Raw genomic sequence first — 24,921 nt, forward strand, 5'->3', positions numbered from 1 at the left:
CTACGATAGTGCTGTGTAAGCGGCGAATGGCTGCCTGAATGGCGGGGTAAAAACGGCCATGCACACAAAACACCACTCGTGCGAAAACATGAGTGAACGTGGACGTTTCAGCCCATGAACGAAGATGATCCGGATCTGGGGGGGGGGGGGGGGGGGTCCTGGGGTTCCGGACCCCCCCCCCCCCCCTGGCCATCCAATGTACCTCTCAGAGAAAAAAAAATGTGGACTTTGGACCCCTGCCTTCAGTTGGAACCCCCCCCCCCCCCCCCCCCTCAAACGAACTTGGTCCGGCCCTGGATATATGCAGTAAGTACCACGCCCCTCCGACGGTATAGACTGTTACGGTGTTTGGTGGTTTGTATAAAAAAGCGATCGTCTCGCCGGCTGCGTGGCAATCACACAATGTAACACGAAGACGTAACACAGTACTGCTGTGACTGGTGCATGTTTTTGATTCCTCCACATGTAAGTGACATGTATATTTGAAGTTACTTTCGGGAAGGTTTATCATGAAATCTTTTAACAGAATTCGTAAAAACTAATTTTTGAAACAATCTTGTGCTCATTTTCAGGAACTTCTGCCAATAGAATTAAAAATATTCGTTAAACGAATTTTGGCAGAATGAACCAAAGAAAAACTGCTATCAAGCAGAACCAAACGAAAAATTGGTTGCCTAAATTTCATGAGCGTCTATACATGTGAAGATATTAAATCTTCTAAAAGCGTTAATTTGTGAAAACAAATTTGTAAATCAATAAGCCAAAGACAGTTTGTTTATTATTATCAGAAAAGTTTGCCATTCTTCCAAACGTATTCGTAAAACGAATTTGTTTAGAATGATCTAAAGACAGTCTGTTACTCTTAGAAACGTTTGCCGTTAATTATTAAAATCAATCCGGAAGACGAATTTGTGAAGAATGAATCAAAGAAAATGTGTTTATAATTCTCAGGAACGTTTGCCATAAATTCTACTTAAAGAACGAATTTTTCAAACGATCTTTTTATCATTCTCAGGGACGTCTGCCATTAATACATGTGAAAATATTCGTAAAACAAATAGCTCTTCCATGTAAATATGCGTATTTTGGACATTATTTCAAAGGATTTATAATTACCCTTTAGTAACGTTTTTATCTGAACAAAAGTTCGGTTGTTAAGCGAAGACATTGCCTGGCTTTTTTTTTCTTTTTTTTTTGGTAAAGAAAAGTGATTCTACCGTTTCAGTCAAGTTTGATGGACAATTATTGAATATTTAGTTTCATATTTTACATCAGGGTTGCTTAACTTTTTGTATTGAGTTTACTTTTATTAATTCCTCGTGGCCCGTGAGCTGTTGCTCGTATTATGACGCTCAGTTTAGAACTTACTGATTACTTCTTGATTGTCATCTTTACACTGATCGATACACTGGCATGTTCCGTGTTTACACAGTGCATTTACCGTAAAATCCCTAGCAAACGCCCAGTATCTAGCAAACGCCCATCCCCCACTTTTGGCTAAAAGTTGTGCAGAGGGGTCACTACCTAGCAAACGCCCACCCCTTTTTTGCTTTAAACATAATTTGTTTTAAGACATTCGGCCTCCTTTATCTACGATTTGTGCACACTGTTCGATGATTCGCCGGGTTTTTTTTTCTTCTTTTTTTCTATCACAGAACGTTGATCTTTATTTCTGTAAACAAACGGTGTGTTTATTTTTCATTAAAATTGCATACATCACATGTTGTATCACTTTTTTTTTCTTGTGAAAATGTGATGACACTTTATCTTGCAAAGGGGTGTATACCTAGCAAACGCCCACCCCCTACTTGTACCCGAAATCTGTGCAGAGGGGGGGTGGGCGTTTGCTAGGGATTTTACGGTATTTCCTTCTGCTCCCAGAACGGGTGAACTTTGATTTGCAATATGTAATGAACTTGTTTCGGGGAAGCTGCTAATAGACAGGTCTAGATGTGGAACTTTTCAGCACGTGTACGGGAACGTGTAAGGGGTAACGTCATCAAATCTAGTTTTTACGACACGCGTTTGCCAAGATCTGCAGTCTTGGTGGGAGCAAAACAACGTATGCATTTGGAACATTGGAGAAAAAAGTGAGTCACGGGTGACGTAATATCTACACGTACGCGTACAGGTCTTTGCTACACGTTCGACCAACTAGAACACTGTAATAACAAGTTGCTTTCAGTCTTCAAAGGTTAACACAGAGCAGGCAATGCATTTGAAGAGCTGGAATTACTTCAACCGACCCGATCACTTTGTTACCCTTTACCAAAGACGTAAAGCCACAGTAAGCCTCCCGTAAACCATCACAGATACTGTCAGGCTTTTGCACATAGTACAAACACCCTTTCATTTACACACTCACCGCTTTTGAACATCCGAGGTGCCATCCGTAAAGACCGAGCAATTTTCAAAGAATTAATTTTTGCGTGGTTTATCTTACCCCTGAGCCATCGCGAACCCGTGTGATCCCGTGTGATCCAGTTTTCTTTTTTCACAATGTAGTCGTCAGTTTGTGATTTCAATGGGACTCGCAGTAAGCTCATCTGCAATAGCACGTTATTGTGTACCTCTGAATCTAAACGCAACAAACGGCTGCGATTCCCACGAACTAGAGCGATGACAGTTGACTGTTCAGAGGAACGGGCGCTAGGCAAAACCGTCGTCTGCTACGAGAAAGACGGTTTGCGTGACACGTTTTCGGGCTTTTCTTTTTCCAATCTTTCAAAACTTCGAATTGTACTAATCTTGTCTTGATGAAAAAAAGGAAATCTTTTATGATTTAAGAATTTTTGTGTAACAAGCTGTCAATTTATTATCTAGATTTTAAAAGTTAGTTCTCGCGCCAACACGAGGCGCCTGATTTGCTGATCCACGAAAATAAATTCTTTGAAAATTGCTCGCTCTTTACGGAGGGCACCTAGGATGTTCTCAAGCGGTGAATGTTTAAACGAAAGGATGTTTGTACTGTGTGTAAAAGCCTGACAGTATATGTGATGGTTTACGGGAGGCTTACTGTGCCTTTAACTATATACATGCCGACATGTGCACAGCATAACGGGGACCCACTGCTGATATAAATAAGTCACCGAGGCAAACGTCATTCTGCGTTGTTTTTTCATTGGACATACACAAAAGAATTAACAGAAATTTTACGTGACGCATTTTGCATCGTGACGTGTTTAATCGTTGTTGTATCTCATTAGAAAACACACACAACAAAGATACATAACGAGGCATAATCTTGAACACCGTGGGAGTTTAATGCATGATATATCATATCATATCTGACTGTTATAACTAATGTTTACGTTTATTGAAAAAAACACGTTTTCTGACTTTACTTTGTTGAAATTCTTCTCAGTTCCCACTGTCCATGACAAGCCTCTCGAAACCATGACAAGTAAAGCGGATGATGACGTCATTGACAACACGTCATTGGAATCTCTTCCCATAGTCCATCTCGGCTCATGCTGTTGTGCTACAAAAAGGTGAGTCAGTCTTGGTCAACACTGATAGGGGAGTGATGGATGGTAGTCTGGATAATTTATGCTGCGTCGCTCACAAGAAATAACGGTTTTAGGTGTGACGAAAACAAAAACAGGGCCTGAGTACGGTGATAAATACAAGACTTATTTTACAATCATTTGAAAAATACATACATCTCCCGTGGCTGCCCGCATAACGAAATCGTTTTTCTCGTGTTTTGAACTTTCCAGTGTTACAGCACAGAGCAGAGTCCGTCCCGCACTTTGCTGTGTGTACATCACGTGGCCACCCAAACACCCGCACAAAGCAACATTTTCACAAGAAAAACACGTTTATTTGTTTGCTTTGTCTGTATTACACATTTCTATTTACATTTACCACTGACACACCAAATTGTATACTTTTGTTTGCCAGTGAATCGTTATCATACAAAATAACGTTATCACGAGACGAACAGAGATCTCAGAGATCGTCTGCTTCTCAACTGTTTCGCGCAAATCGTGTAATAGATCTATTTTTGCGGAGACCTCCCGAAGAAATGCAATCTCAGCGGCTTCCACCTGCAACATAGTCGTGCTTATTTGGAATGTGACGTCCTGTACTTCGTCAGTCACACCTATCTCGGACCATCTCGAAAACTAAGCGTCGCACAGAACCAGCGCCCTTTCATTAGGATGGATGGATGATAGCACACTCCTCGTGAAAACAACCCTAACCCTAACCCTAAGTTCGGCCCATCGTACATCTGGTCAGGCTTTTCACTTGGAACAATCCCTCCACTTACGTGTGTGTGTGTGTGTGTGTGTGTGTGTGTGTGTGTAATATCTGCACACACACACACACACACACACACACACACACACAAAAAAAGGTTCCTGTGTCGATTGTACTGTACTGACACATTAAAATATATTCTCTTGTGACAAACCAGGAAGAGGTTGTGAGTTTGTGTTGGGGGGGTTCATCAGCGCGACCGATATCTTTGCTTTATGAGAGGGCGGTGCGTGGGAGTTAAAGCAACCTACATTTTAGCTTGGCGAAGAGACGGTGTATGGGGAAGTCAGAGCGACCTGCAGTGTCGCAGACCTGGGAACCCATACGATTTCGCCGTATTGTGTACGCATGCTTGTCGAGAATACAATCACTACGGTCAGTGGGGAAAAAATACGACGAGAAAAAATCCTATCTATCTTCACAAGCGCATCCCGAAGCCAATCCAGTATTTTGACACATGATTACAGTTTTTGCCAGTAAACACTCGAAAAAAGCATTTGTTTTAAATGTATAGGTAAGCTTAAAGGCACAGTAAGCCTCCCGTAAACCATCACAGATACGGTCAGGCTTTTACACACAGTACAAACACCCTTTCATTTAAACACTCACCGATTGAGAACATCCCAGGTGCCCTCCGTAAAGAGCGAACAATTTTCAAAGAATTTATTTTTGCGTGGTTTATCTTACCCCTGAGCCATCGTGAACCCGTGTGATCCAGTTTCCCTTTTTCACAATGTAGTCGTCAGTTAGTTATTTGAATGCGACTCGATGTGAGCTTATTTACAATAGCACGTTTTTATGCACGAAACAAACGGCTGTGGTTCACAAGAACTCTCGCGATGGCTTTTGACTGTTGAGAGGGACGGCGATATGCATGATAAACCGTCGTCTGCTACGACCCTTGCGTGACCCTGCTTCCGGGCTTTTCTTTTTTCAAACTTTCACAACTTCGAATTGCACTGATCTTGTCTTGATGAAAAAAGAATTCTTTTATGATTAAAGAATGTTTGTGTAACAAGCTGTCAATTTATTATTTAGATTTTAAAAGTTAGGTCTAGCGCAAAAACGCACCATGGTCCAAAAACATTTTGATAATCATCGATTCACGGCTATTGCCAGTTTACATCGATAGAATGAGACCCGAAGGGAAGTAACTCATGTTTGACCTGAGTTCAGGATGGGTCCAAAAAGTGTTCGAGACAATCTGCAAAATAATTGCTCGCTCTTTACGTAGGGCACCTAGGATGTTCCCGTTTGGTGAGCGTTCAAATGGAAGGGTGTTTGTACTGTGTGTAAAAGCCTGACAGTATCTGTGATGGTTTACGGGAGGCTTACAGTCCGGACGTGATTTCAGGTATCATAACAGCCGTCCAGCACCAAAACGAGGCGCCATTGTTGTAGAAGACCAAGTCCACGAAAATAAATTCTTTGAAAATTTTTCACGCTCGACAGAAAGCAGCCAGGATGTTCCCGTTCGGTGAGCGTTCAAATGGAAGTATGCTTGTACTGTATGTAGACGCTCGGGGAGCTCTGTGATGGTTTACGGGAGGCTGACAGTGCCTTTAATTAACTGTGCGACGGACGCGTGTTAAAGGCTGACATTGTCCTATTTAATTACTTCCAGGGCTTTTCCCATCGTTGCGGGGATGTATAAATTAAGCTTCCTGCAAAGTATTTACTTTGAAGTCCTTACCAATTACGAGAAATAATTAATTCTTTATTGCTATGTTCTCCAGGACTTGGGCTATTTTTAGACCGTCAACACAGACAGTACAGCGTCGCCAATCCCCGCGTGAAGGAAATCGCTCACCTTCCACGTGCAAAACGTAGTGATATTGACACGCCAGATTAGCGCGGTAGCGTATTGTGCTAAGCAGGAAAGCGCGCTTTTCTGTATTCTTGTTAACTTCGCAATTTCCGGGAAACATCCACTTTCACTTTGAGACTGTTTTGTTTACATTCGACACTATCAAAACCACTTTGCAATACTGAAATAATGTTTTCTGTGTTCGAAAGCTACAGCTAATCGTTATTATATCCCCTTAGGTACAGTTTTATAATATTATTGGCACATGTAAACAATAGGAATTAATTCATGAACGCTACGAAAAGGGTAGCCTTTAAGAATGTTTGAATCATGGATGTTCAAATGCTGTGTGTAGTACGCGCTCATTTTTTCTGAAAAGCTTGTTTGATAATACAGGGGTTCCCAGGTCTGACTGTTGACTCAAATCAAACGTGCACCCTTGTCCTTGGATGAGAGTAAATAATTATGTTGACACATTTTTGTCGGTGACAAAAAAAGTATATAAACTGAGCAAAACATTATTGCACCCATTTTCGTACCCCAACTAAAACATTCATTCCCGTGTTATTTTATTCAAACTTTAAATGCCATTAAAACCCTTCACTTGGCTACTTGGCACGCTTTTCGGATCAAATATTTCTGTTATAAGTATCACGTGACGGCCGCCAAATTAAGGCCTACCCCCAAAATCGACCTGACAAAAACGTAAAGTACCAATTAAAAAATCAAAACAAATTCAGAATAGGTGCAACTTGGAAACGTTTACATACGAGAAGAACGAAAAAACATTTATTCATCCAGAACAGGTTGTTTTGTGTTGCTATCTTACGTATATTTTGTGTTATGTCATTTCTACTGATGCAGGTGTGGAACGCATGAGCAGTAGAAAAGCAAGTTTGAAATCAATCCATTCAGGCGTTTCTGAAATACAGCGCTTTTTGTCATGGTACCCCTCAAAATGGACGCAAAATCCTCTCGTTTTTATATTTAGTCAAGTTTTGACTAAATATTTTAACATCGAGGGGGAATCGAAACGAGGGTCGTGGTGTATGTGCGTGTGTGTGTGTGTGTGTGTGTGTGTGTGTGTGTGTGTGTGTGTGTGTGTGTAGAGCGATTCAGACTAAACTACTGGACCGATCTTTATGAAATTTGACATGAGAGTTCCTGGGTATGAAATCCCCGAACGTTTTTTTCATTTTTTTGATAAATGTCTTTGATGACGTCATATCCGGCTTTTCGTGAAAGTTGAGGCGGCACTGTCACGCCCTCATTTTTCAACCAAATTGGTTGAAATTTTGGTCAAGTAATCTTCGACGAAGCCCGGACTTCGGTATTGCATTTCAGCTTGGTGGCTTAAAAATTAATTAATGACTTTGGTCATTAAAAATCTGAAAATTGTAAAAAAAAAAATGTTTTTTATAAAACGACCCAAATTTACGTTTATCTAATTCTCCATCATTTGCTGATTCCAAAAACATATAAATATGTTATATTCGGATTAACAACAAGCTCTGAAAATTAAATATATAAAAATTATTATCAAAATTAAATTGTCCAAATCAATTTAAAAACACTTTCATCTTATTCCTTGTCGGTTCCTGATTCCAAAAACATATAGATATGATATGTTTGGATTAAAAACACGCTCAGAAAGTTAAAACAAAGAGAGGTACAGAAAAGCGTGCTATCCTTCTTAGCGCAACTACTACCCCGCTCTTCTTGTCAATTTCACTGCCTTTGCCATGAGCGGTGGACTGACGATGCTGCGAGTATACGGTCTTGCTGAAAAATGGCATTGCGTTCAGTTTCATTCTGTGAGTTCGACAGCTACTTGACTAAATATTGTATTTTCGCCTTACGCGACTTGTTTACTGCTCCTGCGCTCCACACCTGCATCTGTAGAAATGACATTACACAAGAGATACGCAAGATAGCAAAACAAAACAATCTGTTCGGAATAGATAATTGATTTGGCTTTCTCCTTGTTTTAAACATTGCCAAGTTAAGCCTATTCGGAATTTTTGTCTATTCTTTAATTGGTACCTTACGTTTTTGTCAGGTCGATTTTGAGGGTACCCCTACTTCGGCGGCGGTCACGTGATACTTATAACAGAAATCTTTGATCCGATAAGTGCGCCAGATAGCCCAGTGAAAGGCCTGTAATGGCATATCAAGTTTTAATCAAATGACGCGGGAATGAACGTTTCAGTTGGGGTACGAAAATGGGTGCAATAAATGTTTTGTTCAGTTTAGGTTTATTGAAATGAATTTTATCCATGAAGCTCTTGTTTTTATAGTTAGGAGGTTCAAGTTTTAAGAGTGGTTACTTAACTTCAGAGGATTAAAACCTTTTTCACGACGAAGCTGTTCCGGTTTCAAATAAGATGCGGCCAAGAATAGAGAACCCACATCCATACAAGGAACTTAGCTGTTAATGAGGTTTAGTTTAGGTATTTGCGATGCTGTCTTCTCCTGTTGTGTGTTTGAGACGGCTTGGGTGTGTTCAGTACTTATCTTCCATTTAGGACAGATTATTTCCCCTCCTAGGCCTGCTGTTCATTAATCGTCGTCGTCTTTGAATGTTGGCGTAACTCGATTCTTGGCGATGTTCATGTTTTGTGCTTTAGACTAAGTGAATGTTTCTCAATGAGAAATATTCTCTAAAATACGAAGGACAATACAGGATTTAACATTCTTCGTTCTGTCTATTCATACCAGGGGCAAACAAAGACACTATTTCATAATAAAAATAATCAGTTTTGGCCTTCTGTTGAAAAGCTGTCTACAATGAGTGGCGCCAAAATTCCCCGACGACGTCGATTTGCAATCAAAACATGTCGTGAGCCAAGAGTTCTAAATTGTGTTATCTTCATTTTGTAATGTTTTAGTGAAAGCATAACTCAATTGGACGGGTAACATTCTACTTTCAGCACATCATCGTCCACAGAAGAAGGCATGGAAGCGTATGACGAAGGACAGCTACCCGCAAAGAGATCAGGAGACAGAAAGCGCATAGGTATTCTGGGAACAGGCGACTACGCCCGAGCTATGTCCAAGCGTCTCCTCTTCTCTGGCTATGACGTCATTCTGGGCAGCCGCTCGCCCGCTGCTCGCCAGAGGGCGCTGTACGACAATTGTCTATGCGGCGTGCAGATGATGTCCCTGGACGACTGCATCAGCCAGTGCGACGTCCTGGTGGCAGCCATCCACATGGAGAACTTCAAGACCACCTTAGCTCCGCGGGCGGAGATCCTCTCCGACAAGATCGTCATCGACGTCTCCAACAGAACCAACCGCTACAGCGCCGTGTCCAACGCCGAGTTTCTGCAATCCCTCATCCCGGCCTCCGTGGTCGTCAAGGCGTTCAACTCCGTGTCCGCCTACGCCATGGAAGACCAGACGACAGTCAGAAACAACAGGGTGTTCGTCTGCTCCAATGACCCCACGGCCATAGAGAGGGTCATGGACCTTGCCCGTGACCTTGGCTTTGGGCCATGTGACATGGGCGGTCTGAAAGCGGCGCGCAACTTGGAGGCGTCCATTCTCAAGGTGTTCCCTGGCTGGAAGATCCCCTTGCTGTTCGCCTTCGGCGTCTTCAACCTGTGGGCGGTATACTGTGCTTTCATGTACTTTGTCGAGAGGACTGCTTATCGCTGGGACCAGGTAAGGCTGCAGTTTTTATTTTTATTTTTATTTTTATTTTTATTTTTTTACAGACGTTTACTTCTTCTTCTTCTTCTTCTTCTTCTTCTTCTTCTTCTTCTTCTTCTTCTTCTTCTTCTTCTTCTTTCTTCTTCTTCTTTCTTCTTCTCTTTTTCTTCTTCTTCTTCTTCTTCTTCTTCTTCTTCTTCTTCTTCTTCTTCTTCTTCTTCTTCTTCTTCTTCTTCTTCTTCTTCTTCTTCTTCTTCTTCTTCTTCTTCTTCGTCGTTCATGGGCTGAAACTCCCACGTTCACTCATGTTTTTGCACGAGTGGATTCGTACGTGTATGACCGTGTTTACCCCGCCATTCAGGCAGCATACGCCGATTTCGGGGGAAGCATACTGCGTATTTTCGTGTTTCTATAACCCACCGAACAGACGTTTACAATTCCTTCACAGAACATTCTTTTGTATAGGCTGTTGGAAAAAAAACACTGTTTGGCACGTTAATACAGCTTTTGCAACTGTCCTTTGAAATTTAAAAAAAAATCGGTGAGGTTTTATTTACAAGAAGAATTATCACTGTGTGGTATCTATTTCTCAATATTGGACAGATGGGTTCTTGTAGGCAGTTGTTGACCCGTGATTTGCAAAAATGTAAAACATTTTACACATCACGTATAAATGCGCCCGATATGTTCTTGTCATCTTCAAAGTCAAGGGATCTATAAGATGTTTTTATTTTTTTTATTTCTTTTTCATTACTTTATTGTCCCATTGCTGGGAAATTCGGGTCGCTACCTCCCAATAGAAAGCTAGCAGCAACAGAGTCGCGCTACCCCAAAGTGAAGAGATCTATTAAGCCTAGATTTTTGTGTGGATTTGTTTTCATTACTTTATTGTCCCATCGCTGGGAAATTCGGGTCGTTTTCTCTTAGTGGAAAGCTAGCAGCAACAGAGTCGCGCTACCCCAAAGTCAAGGGATCTATTAGATTTAAAAAAAAAATTATGACTTTATTGTCCCATCGCTGTGAAAATCGGGTTTTTTGTAATGCTAAAAATCGTAATATTTTATCTATCGGGCCCAAACCTACGGAACGCGGATCGTATCAACTGATGCATCAAATTGATGCATCCCAAACCAAGATTTGATGCATCATTTTCACAATTTGATGCATCATTTTCACAAAAGGATGCATTATTTTCAAAAAGGATGCATCATTTTCCAAAACTGATGCATCCGATACGAAAATGATGCATCCTTTTACAAAATGATGCATTATTTTGATGCATCACTTTCGGTTTTGTATGCATGCGAAAGATCATTAATTTCCGGTCTTTCCGTAAGAAATGCCTGAGCACGGAAAAACTTGAAATGACATTTTGACGAATATAAACAGATTGGTTAGATAAAACAAAAATAAACGTACAACATACCATTAAATAGGGAACAAGTCAAAGTCACGGCATTATGCATTTTAAGGCATTTTTTGTTTTGTTTGTGGTTTGTTTTCTGTGCACACGAAGTTTTGACGCCCTTGACCTTCGACTCAAACTTTCGTTTTCCGACGTTTTCAAGATGACTAACTTTCTAAATATGAATATTAAAGAAACCGCCCTGCCCGGGCAAGTGTTCATGCGAAACACCACATATACGTGCACGCTTTTACACAGGGTGAGGGCTTCCTTGGACTTGGACACATACCAACATTCAACAGCCTTAGGAGCTTTCTGCGCAGAGTGGGAATTTTTGACGAATTAATTTCTTGAAAACCACAAGTGTAAACCTGCGAATTTAATTCATAACAAATCCAACTGCACAGAAAGCAGCCAGGCTGCAGATTTTTGGTATGTGTCCAAACGAAGGGCTGAACTTATCCCATGTAAAAGCCTGGCCATATCACATGCAAAAGCCTGACCATATCCCATGTAAAAGCCTAACCATATCCCACGTAAAAGCCTGGCCATATCCCATGTAAAAGTCTGGCCATATCCCATGTAAAAGCCTGGCCATATCCCATGTAAAAGCCTGACCATATCCCATGTAAAAGCCTAACCATATCCCACGTAAAAGCCTGGCCATATCCCATGCAAACAATCTGGCCCTATCCCAGGTAAAAGCCTGGCCCTATACCAGGTAAAAGCCTGGCCCTATCCCAGGTAAAAGCCTGGCTCTATCCCAGATAAAAGCCTGGCCCTATCCCAGGTAAAAGCCTGGCCCTATCCCAGGTAAAAGTCTGGCCATATCCCAAATAAAAGCCTGGCCATATCCCATGTAAAAGCCTGGCCATATCCCATATAAAAGCCTAACCATATCCCATGTAAAAGTCTGGCCATATCCCATGTAAAAGTCTGGCCATATCCCATGTAAAAGCCTGGCTATATCCCATGTAAAAGCCTGGCCATATCCCATGTAAAAGCCTGGCCATATCCCATGTAAAAGTCTGGCCATATCCCATGTAAAAGCCTGGCCATATCCCATGTAAAAGTCTGGCCATATCCCATGTAAAAGCCTGGCCATATTCCATGTAAAAGCCTGGCCATATCCCATGTAAAAGCCTGGCCATATCCCATGTAAAAGCCTGGCCAATCCCATATAAAAGCCTGAATATATCCCATGTAAAAGTCTGGCCATATCCCATATAAAAGCCTGAATATATCCCATGTAAAAGTCTGGCCATATCCCATGTAAAAGCCTGGCCATATCCCATGTAAAAGTCTGGCCATATCCCATGTAAAAGCCTGGCCATATCCCATGTAAAAGTCTGGCCATATCCCATGTAAAAGCCTGGTCATATTCCATGTAAAAGCCTGGCCATATCCCATGTAAAAGCCTGGCCATATCCCATGTAAAAGCCTGGCCAATCCCATATAAAAGCCTGAATATATCCCATGTAAAAGTCTGGCCATATCCCATATAAAAGCCTGAATATATCCCATGTAAAAGTCTGGCCATATCCCATGTAAAAGCCTGGCCATATTCCATGTAAAAGCCTGGCCATATCCCATGTAAAAGCCTGGCCAATCCCATATAAAAGCCTGAATATATCCCATGTAAAAGTCTGGCCATATCCCATATAAAAGCCTGAATATATCCCATGTAAAAGCCTGGCCATATCCCATGTAAAAGCCTGGCCATATCCCATATAAAAGCCTGTCCATATCCCATATAAAAGCCTGGCCATATCCCATATAAAAGCCTGGCCATATCCCATGTAAAAGTCTGGCCATATCCCATGTAAAAGCCTGGCCAATCCCATATAAAAGCCTGGCCATATCCCATGTAAAAGTCTGGCCATATCCCATATAAAAGTCTGGCCATATCCCATGTAAAAGCCTGGCCAATCCCATATAAAAGCCTGGCCATACCCCATGTAAAAGCCTGGCCATATCCCATATAAAAGCCTGGCCATATCCCATGTAAAAGTCTGGCCATATCCCATGTAAAAGCCTGGCCAATCCCATATAAAAGCCTGAATATATCCCATGTAAAAGTCTGGCCATATCCCATGTAAAAGCCTGGCCATATCCCATGTAAAAGCCTGGCCATATCCCATATAAAAGCCTGGCCATATCCCATGTAAAAGTCTGGCCATATCCCATGTAAAAGCCTGGCCATATCCCATGTAAAAGCCTGACCATATCCCATGTAAAAGCCTAACCATATCCCATGTAAAAGCCTGGCCATATCCCATGTAAAACATCTGGCCATATCCCATGTAAAAGTCTGGCCATATCCCATGTAAAAGCCTGGCCATATCCCATGTAAAAGCCTGGCCATATCTCATGTAAAAGCCTAACCATAGCCCATGTAAAAGTCTGGCCATATCCCATGTAAAAGCCTGGCCATATCTCATGTAAAAGCCTAACCATAGCCCATGTAAAAGCCCGGCCATATCCCATATAAAAGCCTAACCATATCCCATGTAAAAGTCTGGCTATATCCCATGTAAAAGCCTGGCCATATCCCATGTAAAAGCCTGGCCATATCCCATGTAAAAGCCTGGCCATATCCCATGTAAAAGTCTGGCCATATCCCATGTAAAAGTCTGGCCATATCCCATGTAAAAGTCTGGCCATATCCCATGTAAAAGTCTGGCCATATCCCATGTAAAAGCCTGGCCATATCCCATATAAAAGCCTAACCATATCCCATGTAAAAGTCTGGCCATATCCCATGTAAAAGCCTGGCCATATCCCATGTAAAAGCCTTGCCATATCCCATGTAAAAGCCTGACCAGATTTGAGATGGTGAGACACATGTTTTGCAAGGATAGGACTGTGCTTTGTGCCCTGTCGTCTGAGTACTTTGTTTTGTTTCGTTCATGGGCTGAAACATCCACGGCGTTTACGTGTATGGCCGTATTTGTCCCGCCATTTAGGCAGTCATACGCCGTTTTCGGGGGGAAGCATGCTGGGTATTTTCGTGTTGCTATAACCCACCGAACTCTGACATGGATTACAGGATCTTTTTCGTTCGCACTTGATCTTGTGCTTGTGTGTATACACGAAGGGGGGGGGGGGGGGGGGGGGGGGGGGTAAGGCACAAGCAGATCTGCACATTAGTTGGCCTGGGAGGTCAGAAAAATCTCCGCCCTTGTCCCACCAGGCGGCCGCGGCCGGGATTTGAACTCACGACCTTCCGATCAGGAGGCCGATGTCTTATCCACTAGGCCACTGCGCCCGTCGTGTCGTCTTCTGGTCCCTCACACCTCCCTGACCTTGTTACAATGTACAAACCCACTCAAACATCCTCAGACAGCCTCATCTTCTTCACCCCTTAATCGAATACAAAAGCCTACGGTGAAAGCGATGTTTCTGTTTCAGCCCCTACCATCTTGGACATCTAACGAACTGTCCGTCGTTCAGAATAACTTCCTTGCCCCAAAACTGCCCTCAAAACGTATCTTTTTAAAACAGCATCTCTGGTCATTCTTTGTTCTTGAATCACCAGTTTTCCCTGCATGTGTATATAGTGTTTTCAAGTAAGAGCTTTGTGGACTTTTTTGTTGTTGTTCTGTACGTATTTGTTTTTATAAGTCAGTGCTGATGACCCTGCTATGGGCGTTGCGTTATAGATATTTCTCAAGGTGTTCAACAAACTGCATTGCCAAAGTGATGACAATTTCATGCCGATGAACCCCGCAATGTCGTTTAACAAACCGCTCTACCAACGCGTTAAAAATGTCATGCTGATGACTCTGCTATGGGCGTTGTGTTACAGGTCTTTCTCAGCGTGTTCAACAAACCGCTGTGGCAAAATGATGGACACTTCACGCTGATGATCGTCGAATGGGCGTTGTGTGTCGGATGTTCCTCAAGGTGTTAGAAAATAAAAATGTCATGCAGATGACTCGACTCTGCTATGGACGTTGTGTTTCAGATCTTCCTCAAGGTGCTCAATAAACCGCTGAGCATGACTGCCATCACTGTCCTGACCTTGACCTACTTACCAGGCAGCGTGGCGGGAATCGTTCAGCTGTATCGTGGCACCAAGTATCGCCGCTTCCCTCGCTGGCTGAACGCATGGCTGGTTTCTCGGCGCCAGCTTGGGTTGATAGCTCTGGCGCTGGTCATGGTTCACGCTCTCGCTTCTGCCATGATGCTGAGCCCTACCTACTACAGCTCGTGGTACCACCAGCCCTCTGTTGTCATCCCTGCTAATGTTACTGAACAGGTGAGTAGCATTGTAGTTCTTGCGCTGGTCTTGGTTCATGTCTTGGCTTCTGTCATGATGCTGAGTCCTACTTACTACAGCTCGTGGTTCCAGAAGCCCTCGATCTGTTGTCATTCCTGCTAATGTTACTCGGAACAGGTGAGTGCAGTTGACCTCCTTCTCCTTTTTCAGCCCCCCTCCCCCCCTCCTGGTTCCAGAAGTCTTTGTGTTGTCATTGGCGCGCTGATGTTACTTTAGATGTTAGTGAAGTGGACCTTCCTATACTTTTTTAGAACCCCTCCCCCCCCCCTTCCAGGTCCCAGAAGCCATTAATTTTGTTATAACAGGCGCGCTAATGTTACTGAAGAGCGAGTGCAGTGGTACGGGCCTACCCCTCTGTGTTAGACCCCACCCCCTCCCTGTTTCCAGAAGCCCTCCGTTGTCATTCCTGCTAATGTAACTGAGAGAGAGAGAGAGAGAGAGAGAGAGAGAGAGAGAGAGAGAGAGAGAGAGAGAGAGAGAGAAAGACAGACAGAGAAAGAGAGAGAGAGAGACACAGAAAGAGAGAGAGAGACAGTGACACACAGAGAGACAGACAGACAGACAGGGAGTGACAGAGAGAGAGAGAGAGACACAGACACAGACAGAGAGAGAGATAGAGAGAGAGAGAGAGAGAGAGACAGACAGACAGACAGACAGACAGACAGTGACAGATACAGAGACAGAGAGAGAGCTGTCTTACATTTGTCTTTACCGCTGTTCTCTTCCCCTTTCAGATGACCATCAAACTACAGCCAGCCTGGATGGTATGGAAAGGGGAGCTAGCCTGTCTCTTCGGTCTGGCCGCCCTGCTTCTTCTCTCCCTTGTCGGAGTTGCTTCCCTCCCCTCCGTCAGCGCTTCCCTCAACTGGGCAGAATGGCGACTGATCCAGTCCATAATTGGAATCATGGCTCTGTTTCTAGCAGTAGCTCATGTGGTTGCTATGGGAGCGCCAGGCTGGGCAAAGGGGGGGTGGACGAAGACGTTCCGCTCCATCACATTCCTGTCTGGCTTTCTACCCGCTGTGACCGTGCTTCTAAGGATGATCTTGGCATTGCCGCCACTCAGTCTTCGGTTGAAGAAAATTCGCAGAGGTTGGGAGAGAGATTCTGCAAAACCCCAGACCCTGTCTACTGCTGCTTCTTTGGAGTCAAAAGTGTGTCGATCGTCAAGAAAAATGAACTTGGAAACGTCTTCCAGCAGACCGGGTTTCCCGGTCTACACAGCGGTAAACGTCAACGCAGATGGGGAGGAGTGTTGTGGTTCTTGTCAAAACAGTGGCGCGGAAACTGTTCTACCTACTCGAGATTGCGCCTGTTATGATGTTTGATGGAGTTGTGTAAAATATGTAGCCTGTGTGCGTGTGCGTGTGTGTGTGTGTGTGCGTGTGTGTGTGCGTGTGTTTGTGAGTGTGTGTGTGTGTGTGTGTGTGTGTGTGTGTGTGTGTGTGAGTGTGTTTGCGTGTGTGTGTGTGTGTGTGAGTGTGTTTGCGTGTGTTTGCGTGTGTGTGGATGTTTTAATTTAAATTAAAACAAGTCGCGTTAGGCGAAAATACAACATTTAGTCATACGCATAAAATGAAACTGAACGCACTGCATTTTTTTCTCTCACCAAGACTGTATACTCGTAGCATCGTCAGTTGACCGCTCGTGGCAAAGGCAGTGAAATTGACAAGCCAGAATAGCGCGGTAATGGTTGCGCTGTGCAGGATAGCACGCTTTTCTGTATCTTTATTCTTTTTAACTTTCTGAGCTTGCTTTTAATTCAAATATATCATATCTATATATGAGGGCCCCAAAGGGGGGGTATCATCACGATCACGGGAAGGGACATTTTCGCTTTCACGATCACAGTTACCTTGATTTTTGTTTTCACGATCACGAACACCAGTGGCAAATCACGGTCACGGTAAAAGTTGCATGTACAGAAAGCACGTGTCAAAGTAAACACATCCACACAGTAACTCGCTCCTCTGGATATATTGTTTATTCAACACAAAGTGACAACTGTTGCACTTTTTTATTATTATTTTTTTAATTCTCTTTTATACACACATACAAGGTTGTCGTCACCAAGACTGAGACTGGTCTCAAAAACCGGGAAATCTTTAGATGATGCAGTTGTTTTTTATTTCAAACCCTCGAAGTATTCTCCCTTAGCGGCTACACACAGTTTAAGTCGTTGGACCCAGTCAAGAAATGACCGTTTGAAGTCGTTTTTTGGCACCTGGTTCAGACACTGGAAAACAGCCGATCCGAGGGCTGATCGACTGTCAAATCGACGCCCAGCCAATTGTCTTTTCAGATGAGGAAACAAAAAAAAGTCACAGGGTGCAAGATCAGGAGAGTAGGGAGGATGTGGCAAAGTTTCAAAGTTTTCTTCCTCTAGGTACTCTTTCACCACCTTGGATTTGTGAGCAGGTGCGTTATGATGAAGTAATTTGATCCCTTTCAATCCTGTAGTTGGTCTGGCTCTCTTGTAGTAACGAACGATGCCAGCAAGAACTTTTTCCTTGTAGTACACCCCAGTGATGCTTCTGCCTTTTTCGCGTGGTTTTTGAAAAATGACGCCCTTTGTGTTATAAAATATTGTGTATAAAACCTTCTTGCCGGAGCGACTTTTTCACACGATCCGAGGGGCATTGGCACCTTTTTTTTATCCATGCTTTGTTTTGAGCTTTTCTTTTTGGCTCAAAGAAGTACACCCAAGTTTCGTCTCCAGTCACGATCTCATCCAAGCGTTTTTGATCACATCCGTCGTATATCTTGAGTAGCCGTTGGGCAAACGTAACCCTACACCTCTTGTTCTCTTCAGTGAGGAAATGTGGTACCCATCGCGCGCACACCTTTGTGTATCCAAGTTTGTGTTTTAAAATTCTCAAGACAGACGACGACGAAATGTCCAGTGTTTCGGCGATAAAATGACTGCTCACTCGGGGATCTTCATCAACTAACCGTTGCACATGGGACACCATTTTATTGTCGGTTACAGGTGGTTTCTTCACTTTTCCCCTTGCATCTTCCACAGACGTTTTCCCTGTTGAGAAATGCTTTGCCCACCGAAAAACTGTCGCGCGAGATGGTGCTGTGCCTGGGCTTACAGTTCTCAGCTCTTCAAGTATGTCACCGGCCGTTTTACCAAGTGCCGTTCTTATTTTGATGTAGGATCGAAAATCCTTCTCTGAAAATGTGCTTTTTGCCGCCATTTTTTAGGCCAGTGTCTCTCGCTTACATGACTAAATACACTGTATCTTTACGAAAACACAACGGATCACAAAGAAATTATGGACAATAATACGTCATGTACCAATCTTGATAATGACGTCATTTGTTATAAATGTCGTCATTTGATTCTGTGCAAAAAAGACCAGTCTCAGTCTTAGTGACGACAACCTTGTAGAAATACATATCATGATTTGTAATCAGTAACAAGAATGTTGTTTTCATTGTGTTTTCTCTCTCTCTCTCTCTCTCTCTCTCTCTCTCTCTCTCTCTCTGTCTCTCTTTCTCTGTCTATCTCTCTCTCTCTCTCTGTCTCTCTCTCTCTGTCTCTCTCTCTCTCAGTCTCTCTCTCTCTCTCTGTCTCTCTCTGTCTGTCTGTCTCTCTCTCTCTCTGTCTCTCTCTCTCTCTCTACACTCATACACATTCAACCCCCACACCCTCACTCACACACATGAATATATACTTGCACAATTTCACATTTCCAGAGCTAAATCTTGCAAACCCATTTTTCTCAAAAACTATTGGGTGGATTGAAATTAAAGTACATGTATGTGTGATGGGCTCTTTATTTTCAACTTTGCCATACAATTTGAGGTACACCATCGCCTGGTTTCATGGCCTTGAATAAAAAAAACAGGAATGCTACAGGCCAAAAACGGTTTTACCTGAAAGAAGCGCGCAGTGCCAGTGGCGAAGCCACAAGCGTGAGCCTGCGAAGCAGGCGAGCCAACTAGGGGGGTCCGGGGGCATGCCCCCCCGGGATTTTTTTCAAAAAACGGTTAAAATCTGTGCAATCTGGTGCATTCTGGGCATCATTTTAGGGGTTGTAATAGTGTTGTGATCTTGTTAAAAATCCCATTTTAGCCTCCCCCCACCACCATTCAACACACCTCCAAACTGGTGAAAACAACACTACTGTGCGCTGGCTTCATTGAGACCGGCGCCCGGTCGCGTTGCGCGATATTCACACGGATCGTTTTTGCGGAAATTTTTCAACTTCACCGGAAAAAAATTGACTTTACCGGATTTTGAAAACGGCTTTATCGGATTTCCGGCAATTACCGGAAAAGTAGCATGCCTGACAAAATCCCCATTCCAACGAACATGACTTTGATCGTCTTTGACATGAGGATCAAGTGAACCAAACTCAGTGGCACGTCTCCCCGCCATTGTTTCTGAATTTAACCCATTGTTGATATTGAAGTTTACAGGCGCTAAAATAAATCCAAGCTTCCCAGCCAGCAAGACATTAGCGGCCGATAGTCGGCCGAACACCCTTCAAAAAGTCGGGCCGGTGACGTCAAAAGAGACGACGCGGGTGTTGGCCCGACTAACTTTTGCAAAGAGGCAACGAGGCGGCCGACAGGCGGCCGAACACCTGTACTATGGCGGCACGCATCCGGTCCGATGTTAATCGGCCCGATGACTTGTTGGACCTGCGGCCCGACACCTTATGCCGACATCGGGAAGATATCGATTTCAGCGGGAAGACATCGGGACGATGTCGGCATAAGGTGTTGGGCCGCAGGTCCAACAAGCCATCGGGCCGATTAACATCGGACCGGATGCGTGCCGCCATAGTACAGGTGTTCGGCCGCCTGTCGGCCGCCTCGTTGCCTCTTTGCAAAAGTTAGTCGGGCCAACACTCGCGTCGTCTCTTTTGACGTCACCGGCCCGACTTTTTGAAGGGTGTTCGGCCGATTATCGGCCGCTAATGTCTTGCTGGCTGGGTGCAGCTACAGATACAGCAGTATGTACACCCCCCCCCCCCAAGTGTAACAGTGCAAAATCCACTTACAGCTACAGCTACAGCTACAGCAGTACAACCCCCCTCCCCCCAGTGTTAAAGTGGAAAACAAACCTACAGATACAGATACAGCAGTATGTACACCCCACTCCCCCTAAGTAACAGTACAAAACACATCACCAGCTACAGATACAGCCGTATGTACAAACCCCCCCCCTTCAGTATTACAGTATAAAACACACCTACAGCCACAGATTTAGCACGGTATGTACAATCCCCCCCCCCCTCCCCAAGTGTTAACAGTGCAAAAATTACTTACAGCTACAGCTACAGCAGTATGTACACCCCCCTCCCCCAAAGTAACAGTACAAAACACACCTACAGCTACAGATACAGCAGTATGTATACCCCCCACCCCCAATGTAACAGTGCAAAACACCCTTACAGCTACAGATTCAGCAGTATGTACAACCCCCCCCCTCCCCCAACCCAAGTGTAACAGTGCAAAAAACACCTACAGCTACAGCAGTATGTACACCCCCCCCCCAACTGTAACAGCACAAATCGCACCTACTGCTACAGATTCAGCAGTGTGTACAACCCCCCCTCCCCACCTCCCCCAGTGTAACAGTGCAAAACACACCTACAGCTGTATGTACAACCCCCAACCCCCCCCCCCCACTGTAACAGTACAAAACTCATTTACAGCTACAGATTCAGAATTATATACCCCCCTCCCCCCGCTGCCACCACTGTAACAGTACAAAACATACCTACAGCTTCAGATACAGCAGTATGTACAACACTCCACCCCCTTCCCCCGTGTAGAGTGCAAAACACACCTAGAGCAACAGATACAGCAGTATGTACAACACTCCACCCCCTTCCCCCGTGTAGAGTGCAAAACACACCTAGAGCAACAGATACAGCAGTATGTACAACACTCCACCCCCTTCCCCCGTGTAGAGTGCAAAACACACCTAGAGCTACAGATACAGCAGTATGTACAACCCCAACCCCACCCCCCCCCCCCCCCCCTGTGTGCAAAGCACACCTACAGCTACAAAAACAGCAGTATGTTCAACCCCCCCTCCCCCCCTACTGTAACAGTACATAACACACCTACAGCTACAGATACAGCAGTATGTTCAACCCCCCTCCCCCCCCTACTGTAACAGTACATAACACACCTTCAGCTACAGATACATCAGTATGTACACCCCCCCCCCCAAGTGTAACAGTACAAAACACACCTACAGCTACAGATTCAGCAGTGTGTACAACCCCCCCCCCCCCCCAGTGTTACTGTGCAAAACACACCTACAGCTACAGATTCAGCTGTATGTACACCCCCCCCCCCCCAAGTGTGCATCAGTGCAAAACACACCACCAGCTACAGATAGATCAGTATGTACAACCCCCCCCCCCCAAGTGTTACAATGCAATACACACACCTACAGCTACAGATACATCAGCATGTACACCCCCCCCCCTCCAAGTGTAACAGTGCAAACCACACGTACAGCTACAGATTCAGCAGTATGTAAAAAACGAAATCACTTACTCGCTCCATCCGTCGGTTGTCCTCGAGTTGACGTCAGCAGCTCTGATTGTCAATGTCACTGCCAAGACTCTGACTGGCTACACAACTATTGAACTATCACCGCCACCACGTGGCACTGGGACCAGCACTCAGATTGAGATCCCGAGGCGACATTCGTCTCGGATAACATATCATCAATGTGCTGTCCAACATTCGCAAGAATGTCTCTTCTTTCGATATTAACTTGAACTAAGAAAACAAATAAAATTCGCTCACGCGGGAAACTAGCAGCCATGTTCAAAACTCAATCTTGTTTACCGTAAGGAAAGCTATTTGAGTATTTCAAATATATATGATGGCGTATTTTTAAAATGTAAAACTCATGGTTTGAGCTCATGCTGTATTTGATTGCAAATATACAAACAAAACTTACAATTAATTATCCTACTCCTATGTGAAAAAGTCAACAAATATGAATAATTTAGTTTCGCATTTGCAGGGTCATGTCACGCCATTCATGGCCCGACGTTTGAACAGGGGACGTAACAAATGTTAAAATAATGATAATAAATTTGTTATCTCCCGTAACTCTGCATATTTTTATCGACAGCAACATTGCGTCGGGCCGATGTCGGGGTTTATTAGTACATTTGCCGAGTTTTACACACAGTCAAAACGATATCGGCGCGAACACGGACGACGACACACGACATATGACGACGTCACCCGACTGAAATCGTCAGTCGGCCGACGAAAGCTTGCTAGCTGGGTTAATGCAAAGAAGCGACAATTAGAATCTATGCCAAGCGTGTCCACGTTGCTGGGATGAAAAACACATTTCTAGTTTCGGTTTTGGCTACACGCAGACTCGATCTCGAGCCAGTCGAGGTCACACTGAGCGAGTGACAGCCGGACGTGGCAATGTCGACAATGTCAATGATCTCACTCAAACGCAAAGATCTTGAACAAATTTCAAGATCTTTGCCTACATTCAGAACAGTCATAGGGCAACATAGATCAACATACCTTGATATTTCGTCTTCGGAAAGACCGACCCGTAGACTGACCTTTCAACCAAGGAAGGCATTCTCGCAGCCTGCTTTGGTCTGGCTTGAATCCACAAAATATAACAGAAGTTCGATGACAGTACCGCTGCACGCCATTTTTGATCTTCGAATTCGAATTGCACTCAAAACTTTTGCACGAAGCCCTTCCATTGGATGAAGTTTGGCAGACTTTTGCAATTTGCCTTCTGATTGGATCTCTTTTTGTCAGTGTGTAATTGGTTCTTTTAAAGGGAAGCAATCACTCTCAAAATTATATTTCTGAATGTGTTGTTGCTTCCCTTCAATCCGGGTTGGCTCCTTACCGAATAGACTAGAGGATCATAGACTAAGAGTGATACAGCTGTGAAAAATGTACGTTGAAAATAAAATGCTTTGCAATAATGCCCATCACGATCACGAAAACAAATGACGATCACGATCACGAGACTTGGTTTTTTTGTCATCACGGATCACGGGCAAAGTCCCATCACGATCACAGAAATGGAAATTTCGGCAATCACGGTCACAGAAAGGTCAAAAAACGCCAATCACGATCACGGTTTTAAACCCTTTGGGGCCCTCATATATGTTTTTGGAATTAGGAACCGACAGGGAATAAGATAAAATTGTTTTTAAATCGATTCCGGAAATGTAAGTTTAATCATAATTTTCATATATTTAATTTTCAGAGCTGGTTTTAATCCAAATATGTTTTTAGAATCAGAACATAATGAAGAATAAGACGAAGTTACGTTTGGATCGTTTTATACAAAAATAATTGTAATTACAATTTTCAGATTTTTAATGACCAAACTCATTAAAGGTCCAGACCATGCTGTTTTAGCGTCACAAACGCTTCGAATAGTGTTCCTGCGCGACCGAACACTTCCCGATGTTTGCAGTTAGTTAGAAAACCACTTTCTTACCGTCTTCAACAATGTTTGGTTTACTTCGGAATCTTGTAAGGCCGTAATCCGACGAATTTTGTGACCGAAGCGACGGATTTCTTCTCCAAAACGACCCGCCACTGTGCCGCGTGATCTTCGCGAGACTGGCTTATGAATAAATTATCCGTGACGTCACACAGTGTGAAGATGCCGTTTACCAACATGGCAACAAGCGTGACTGCAGACGAAATTGAACCGTACATGTTCGAACTACCAGTTTCTCTCCTCGAATCAAGCATGAAAGATGAGGAGCGGAGGCCACTTCCAGCAGTAGTGAAAAGACAGTGACGATGAAAATTGCGACTCTGTTTGTCTCAGCGATCAAAGGTAAACACGCCCGCTCTCTGTGCTGAACTTATCGTCTGCTTTCGAGTCTGTGCTATTTTTTCACTCTCGCCTTGTCAACGCACTCGCGAATAAGTGGGATATTGTTTAAGTGTTCATGCATTGCATTCACGAGTAAAAGAACAACAGCTCATCGCAGTTTTAACTGTTCTTGATTATTTCAGAGACTGGTGTCAGAGTGGCCACTGTACCTGTTGTATTGTGTGGGAGGGGCAGATTTGAGAGAGAGAGGAAGCTAGCCTGAGGTACATTGTAGAATGAAAACTTGCAGGGGAGCAAGAATGCATCACCAGCCACGAAGGTGTACATACAACTTTTTTTGAGGTGCCTATATTTGTTTGATTTTTAAATGTATGTATTTGTTGTTGTTTTTAAAGGCTATCAAGAAAACTGTTGTCATTTAAATTTGACACTCAGTCAAATATAGTTTCACACACACACAAGATTAACTCACTTGCATGCCCACAGAAGAAGTTTGCTCTTCACATTGTTCTGTTGTTGTTGTTTTTATGATGTAATCATTGTAACATCAACACTCAGTAATAACCAATATTACAACACAATCACTTTTTCATCAGAACTCACTCACATACTACATGTATTAAACCCTGGTTTGTGGACACTTGCATTTGTACTTTGCATGGGAAAGCAGCCTGAATTTCAGG

General features: G+C 43.6%; 1 protein-coding gene across 1 annotated transcript; it reads left to right on the top strand.

Annotated features, from left to right (window-relative positions):
* Positions 1 to 327: 327 nt before the first annotated feature.
* On the top strand, positions 328 to 17,408 carry LOC138945377 (metalloreductase STEAP4-like). The gene is made up of 5 exons (XM_070316804.1): positions 328 to 465; positions 3,365 to 3,491; positions 9,001 to 9,733; positions 15,094 to 15,387; positions 16,143 to 17,408. The coding sequence occupies exons 2-5, from the start codon at positions 3,397 to 3,399 to the stop codon at positions 16,734 to 16,736; spliced, it is 1,716 nt and encodes a 571-aa protein (XP_070172905.1). The 5' UTR covers positions 328 to 465; positions 3,365 to 3,396; the 3' UTR covers positions 16,737 to 17,408.
* Positions 17,409 to 24,921: the final 7,513 nt, after the last annotated feature.

Source organism: Littorina saxatilis, linkage group LG13 (genome assembly GCF_037325665.1).
Source record: "Littorina saxatilis isolate snail1 linkage group LG13, US_GU_Lsax_2.0, whole genome shotgun sequence".
Lineage (NCBI taxonomy): Eukaryota > Metazoa > Mollusca > Gastropoda > Littorinimorpha > Littorinidae > Littorina > Littorina saxatilis.

What these genes read in the sequence shown, in the direction of transcription:
- LOC138945377 (XM_070316804.1), top strand. Translation starts at nt 3,397, where the DNA reads ATGACAAGTAAAGCGGATGATGACGTCATTGACAACACGTCATTGGAA. An exon ending in CTGCTTATCGCTGGGACCAG is followed by an intron (nt 9,734 to 15,093) that starts GTAAGGCTGCAG and finishes GTTGTGTTTCAG; the next exon opens with ATCTTCCTCAAGGTGCTCAA. An exon ending in CTGCTAATGTTACTGAACAG is followed by an intron (nt 15,388 to 16,142) that starts GTGAGTAGCATT and finishes TTCCCCTTTCAG; the next exon opens with ATGACCATCAAACTACAGCC.